At 35.2% G+C, this 6,196-nt stretch overlaps 1 protein-coding gene across 3 annotated transcripts; it reads left to right on the top strand.

Moving 5' to 3' along the window:
* The first annotated feature begins 592 nt into the window (after positions 1–592).
* On the top strand, positions 593–4,857 carry LOC125271846. Of its 3 annotated transcripts, XR_007185727.1 has the most exons (4): positions 593–779; positions 1,363–2,411; positions 2,585–2,672; positions 3,748–4,857. XR_007185727.1 is itself a non-coding variant. In XM_048196118.1 (2 exons), exon 2 carries the CDS (start codon positions 3,764–3,766, stop codon positions 4,457–4,459), a length of 696 nt encoding a protein of 231 aa, XP_048052075.1. In that variant the 5' UTR covers positions 2,507–2,672; positions 3,748–3,763; the 3' UTR covers positions 4,460–4,849. The 3 variants fall into 3 exon arrangements, 1 of the variants encoding a protein (XP_048052075.1); XR_007185726.1 differs by having other exon boundaries at positions 593–2,411; positions 3,748–4,851; XM_048196118.1 differs by lacking the exons at positions 593–779; positions 1,363–2,411 and having other exon boundaries at positions 2,507–2,672; positions 3,748–4,849.
* The last annotated feature ends 1,339 nt before the right edge of the window (positions 4,858–6,196 follow it).

Genomic DNA, 6,196 nt, shown 5'->3' with positions numbered 1-6,196 from the left:
CAATCAAGTACAATTAATCTGATTATCTGATTGGCTTGAGAACTTGGTGGGTGGAGTCAACCTATTTGTGGTTTTGCCTGCAGTCTTGATGCTAGAACTGTTTCAGAATCCAAAAATGCATGAGGTTATTCACAAATGTACAGGAAGAGATCCATAAACGCGCAGAAACAGATTCACAAATGTGCAGGTGGTGGTTCAAAAATAAACAGGCTAGACAGAATTGTGCTTGTGACATAAAAACATATTTGTGATCGTTTTTTATTAGCAAATCTCATTTTATTTATTTGTAAATTTAATTCATTTTTGTGAAATTCCTGACATATTTGTGGATCTCATTCTTTTTATTTGTGCCTATGATTATTTTTTGTGAATCTCTTTAAATTTATTTGTGGATCATAATCTATTTATCTGGAATATTGGAACGATTCTACCTCCATATGGCTGAAGCCTCACTTCTCCCATCAATTCCACTTAACTCACATTTGCCTGTTCTTCTGCTCATACAATTATGTGACATGAAGCATCAGTTTCAGTTTCATTTTCTATCTTTGCTCCACCCTCAAAAGCCATTATCAGAGTATGAACACTCCCATCACTTCTGCAGGGTAGGATGATTCATTTTATGTGTTCATATAGCTGATTATTATTGCTTGCATTACAAATCCAGATTAGGAGCGTCTATATAGCGTCTTTGACCTCACACGAGACACTGAAGCTGCTACATTCAGGAACTGCTGGATACAACAATCTTTTTGAAATGCAGAATTATCAGAGACACGGTGAGAGCATTCCCTGTTGAGAGACCTTATTTTTTCATTTATTTATTTAAAAAACGTCAGTGATGAATTAGAATCAACTTAGATCTAATAGCACAGCTGATCAGGACTTCTTTGTTTTTACTTAAAATTCTGTTCAAACTCACTGATTAACCGTTCATTTCACTCAACTCACAACAATATTCTTAAAGGTTCTTTTATATTTCTGTGTAAGTGATTAATTACTGCAGATGTGTTTGGATCATAGTTTAGGACACAAACTTTATTCTGCTGATTTTGAGAGAAAGTCTGCTGAATGGCTTTATATTTGTTAGTCGTGAGCTGAGAGTACTACACTCTTGTTGGTAGCTGAAAACTCCCATCAAAGTAGCCATATTGAATAATTATGCAGAGTTCATGAGGAAATGAGCTGATTTATTTAAAGTTCGGCTGGTTTTAGTTCTCACTATATGTTCCTTCTTGGTTTTGCATTTTTCAGTTTTTCTGTAATTGTGTGTTTGATATTAAAAATATCCTTCTTTGCATTAGCCTACAAGTGCACCATTGTTAGAGTAAAACCAGTCATGATCTTTACTTCTTTTTTTAGCAGAAAGAATGATGAGAACCCTGTATAATTTGTCTGATCTGAGAGAGTCCAGGTTTGGTCAGCCTCCTCCCAGACACGGTCTGATCTTGCTGTGGTGGTTTGATCATGAATGTGTTCAAATTGACTCCAATGTTCATATAATTGCTTGCTGCAGCCCTGCAAATGGAGCTTTTGGCAACCCTTCAAATGGAGCCTTCAGCTGAATCATCCATCCATTTTCCAAACCGCTGGTCCAATGTGGCTACAGCGTAATATCATATTCTACAAGTATAAATTGCTTTATAATTTATTATTAAATAGTTTAATAAGGTTTATACATGCAAGTTTCCATGACTGATTCAAGATAAATATTTTAATTACTACAGGAGCTGCCAATTTGCTAAGTTTCAAATGATATTAAACGACAAGCAAGAAAAAAAAAAGAAGCAAAACTATGCAAAAGCGACAGCCCTTCCAATGCACTCAGTGTCTGAATTCACTCACCCATTTTCATTCACTCACTATATTAAAGAAGTAATGCAGGGGATTGTGAATGAGGTATAAGGAGTGATTATTTTCACAGTTTGTTTTTAATTATGAAGCTGTGTATTGCAACTTGTCTCCAATTGGACAAATGGCTTATTTGGATGCTAAATTATTATAATCTATGATGTTTATATAATTATAAATATATGCTTGTTCTATAAATTTAAGATATGGTGTTGTTGAGCTTTGGATATTTATCACTTGATTCTTTTAATGATTTATTACAATGATGTAGATAAATATTTCAGACAGAAGGTGAAACTTTAATATGAAATCTGAATATGAGTGAGACATTATAGTTGAATCTAAACTAGCTTTAATGTAAATCCCATCATGAACAGTCCCTAATGTGTTTTTGCATAAGTTTTGCTTTCTGCATGATGAGTTTCTGTTCATCAAAACAGCAACACACATACAACCTGTGGGACAACTAATGTTTGTTACTTACTATAGAGTAGTTTATGCAGTGTTGTCATGTCATATAAATGAGGCAGTCAGTGCCAAAGATCTAATAAGGCTACAAGGTAAGGCACATTTTTTTATATTTATTTTTAATATTTTATATACAGTATATATATATATATATATATATATATATATATATATATATATATATATATATATATATATATTTGTGTGTGTGTGTGTGTGTGTGTGTGTGAGTTATTGATTTTGAACTGTGTTTATACTTTTACAGATATGGTGAATCAGTGCACTACAGATTAACCCTTCATCTCACTGCATTCATTTTGTAATTTTGGAGGATCAGTTTTTCTCAGCTCATTGTAAGTTAACAGTATCTGTAAATGTGTTTTAGCCAGTTCCTCTTGATCTGGCATGTGGTTTATGAGGACAAAAATGTGTATAATTACATGGATATTACAAGGTAAAGGTAAACTTCCTGTGTCCTCATAAACCAAATTGTTTGAAAACATACTAAACTGCATTTTTTTTAAATTCTGTTTTCAGAGATGGTTAGGGTTAGGGTTGTAATATACAGTTTGTACAGTATAAAAACCATTACGCCTCTGGATATGGTATGGAGATAAACGTTATGATTATAATTTTTTGGCAGTATTACACCACATCATGTGTGTATATTAGCACCGTTTGTTGTTTTCTTGTGGTATTTCTCCCGGAAGCGCTGCCATGTGACGTCAGACTTAACAACCGAATAGCTTCACATTTGTTAAACAGAGGTGTGAGTACTAAACTCTTATTGGTAGTTGAAAACACCATCACCATCAGCCCAAATATTTAATAAATTAATAGATTCAGAGAATGAACGTAGGCAAAAAAAACATGTATACGCCTCTTTTCCAAAAGTGAAATTTAAAAATCCAAAATGATCTTGAAATTGTGCGCAGCTGAATGGTTTCAGATCTTCGCCTTGTAAACACCCCCTAATGTCATTAACATATAAAAGAGCAAAGGTCAACATTCAAATCCTTTACTTGAGAATGGCGAGCAGCAAGAATTGCTTAGATTTGCTTAGATAGCCTACCTGCAGTACTCCGACACTACCGTGCCACAAGAAAAAGCGTGTACATCTGCTCAGACCCTGATGTGTCGCTTAACACTTTTACAAGATTGACGCATGGATTCTAGCGAATGCACACTCTAAATTCAAATCTGTGCATAGATATGTTTTATGAATGAGGTGCCAGGGGATTTACAGAACTTAATGTTGAATTGAACTGATTAAGATGAAGTCCTGATTGATGGCAAAATGATTTATGCTCCTTCTTGGTTTTACCTTTCGCAGTTTTTTGGCAATTGTGTATTAAATATTAAAAAAACATAATATTATAACATGTATTGCATTACAAGTGCACTATTTTATTTTATTTTTTTCAACAGAATTGTCAGGAACAGGATGAGGACCCTGTATGATTTGTCTGATCTGAAAGAGTCCAGGTTTGGTCAGCCGCCTCCCAGACACGGTCTGATCTTGCTGTGGTGGTTTGCTCATGAATGTGTTCAGATCGACTCCAATGATCGTATGATTGCTCAGTGCGACCCTGAAAATGGAGCTTTTGGCTTCCACCGATTCTATAATAGGGAAAGACTTCTTCCTTACACTGACCTCCCATACTATGAAGTGGGCAACCTGCACATCACTGACTCTCTGCCACTGTATGTCACTCAGTATTACACAGGATATATAGACAACAGCAACACTGATCGCATCATTGTTTTATTTAACTCTATGTGGAACAGATTTGACAGCGTTTATGTGACACAGCACTCAGATCTTGTGAAGTTTGACCAGAATCACACTTACTGCATTAGCATCAAACTCATGAAGGACATTAAAGATTTGAGCCGTGAGGATTTCCTCAGAGAACCCATCCTTCCACAACGACCCAATCCTCCTGAGTATTTGGCCATAGACATAATTAACGGAGGCCATTCGCAAACAAGACCGAACATCACAGTCACATGCACACCTCAGCCAGTGCAAAGCAAAACCTGTCTGAGTGAGAAATGCTACTGTGTGCTGATTTGTGTCTTGATTTTACTGTTGCTCATTATTGCTGCTATCGTCTTTTTATTGTATAAAATGAAATAGTTTTCATCCACTGCTGTTTGTTTGTTGAGCGTTGCATGTTTATCACTGCATTCTTTTTAATAGTTTATTGCAATGATGTAAATATTCAAGATTTAGAAGGACCAAATGTAAAACTGTAAGAATCAATCTTAATATTGATATTAATCTGAATATTGCGTGACACACTCCAATCAGTGTGTTCAGTGGTTACGCCTTGATTTATAGTAATTTCGTTTCATATTTATTGTGCTTACTCTTTGACATATACAAAAAGAGAATGTATTAAAACTCCAAAAACCATTGACTTTAGTTTTTTTATTCAACAATTGTAAACTTGTCTTTTTCTTTGCCATCAATATACATGTATGATTAAATATAAATCTTAAGAAATCATAATACATTTTAATGTGAATAATAGCCCATATATATATTGAATATTTATGAACTCTGAATATGAGTAAGACCAAAGTCCCTTTAAGACAAGTCATTTCACTCGGCGGCCATCTTTGAAACGCCTCTCGGGCATCCTGGGCATCATGCAATCTCTTTGAATGGGGAAACATCAAATTGTCCAAAACTGTTCACCAACCTTACGATTAAATTTCATATTTGAAATCAACAATGAAATCTAACAACAACCGGCTCATAAATTTAGTTTCTAAACGCTCGAATCATGACAAAAAAAATGTATTTTTCAGACTGGATCAAGCTAATGCGCATGCGTAGACCTAAATGCGCGTCTCTTCGGAGGCGCGCGTCTGACTGTTTCTATAGAAACCGGTGATTCTAACGGCCGCTGAAGTGACGCAAAGACTTTACCAGTCGGCGATTTGCTCTTATTTAGAAGGCGGGACTTATTCCGCCATATTGCGCGTTACACATTCTCCCATTCAAAACAATACGAGTGACACGTCTTGTGTTATTCTATAGTCTTTGGTAAGACACACAACTCATGAACTGTCCCACCTGCTCTAGTGTGTTCCTGCATCAGTTTCTCTTTCCACACTGATGAGCTTCTGTTCATCACTATAGCAACAGACAAACACAAACAACCTGTGGGACAACTAGTGTGTGTTACTATAGACCTTATTTACCAGAGAAACAAGCCCGCCGCCATCTTTATAAAATTGTCTTTGAACTTCCGTTTTGCGGTAGCTCTGTACATTTCTATGGCATCGTTGTCAAAGAATAATTAGTTGGTTAAGTGGATTTACTTGTTGTAGAGTTAATGAAAGTTATCATGAGCATTGTTATGTTTAAAGCAGATGTCTTAACAAATGTCAGTAGGTCGGGAAGATTTTAAAACGAGCAGTTCATTCATAAATGTAATATCGCTGTGGAAATACAAACCGGAAGTCAAAAGACAACGAGCGCAACGCTGAAAAGGGGCGGGGCTACATAAGGTCTATAGAGTAGTTCTTTCATTACTGGCTCCTTGTATGTTTTACTATTATTTTAAATTTTTAAATATTTCATAGTTTTTCTCTCTCACACAGTCGTCCATTAAGTTAATTTCAATTCACATTTATTTGTATAGCGTTTTTCACAATATCGATTCAAAGCAGCTTTACAGAAATTGCATGTCAACATAACAATTTAGAGTAATCTGTTATTAGAGGTGACTGTGTCCAAATTATGTAATTTGAATAATGTACACTGTAAATAAAATAGTTGAGCTAACTTAAAAAATAAGGCAACTCATCGCATTTAACTTTTTAAGTTAAAGGTGCTCTAAGTGATCCTGGGTGGAGTAACTTC

Source organism: Megalobrama amblycephala, linkage group LG7, assembly GCF_018812025.1.
Source record: "Megalobrama amblycephala isolate DHTTF-2021 linkage group LG7, ASM1881202v1, whole genome shotgun sequence".
Classification (NCBI taxonomy): Eukaryota; Metazoa; Chordata; class Actinopteri; order Cypriniformes; family Xenocyprididae; genus Megalobrama; species Megalobrama amblycephala.
The sequence above is the reverse complement of the archived record's forward strand: the minus strand, read 5'-3'. Positions and strand labels throughout refer to the sequence as shown.

Coding starts and splice junctions, on each gene's coding strand:
- LOC125271846 (XM_048196118.1), top strand. CDS start 3,764: ATGAGGACCCTGTATGATTTGTCTGATCTGAAAGAGTCCAGGTTTGGT.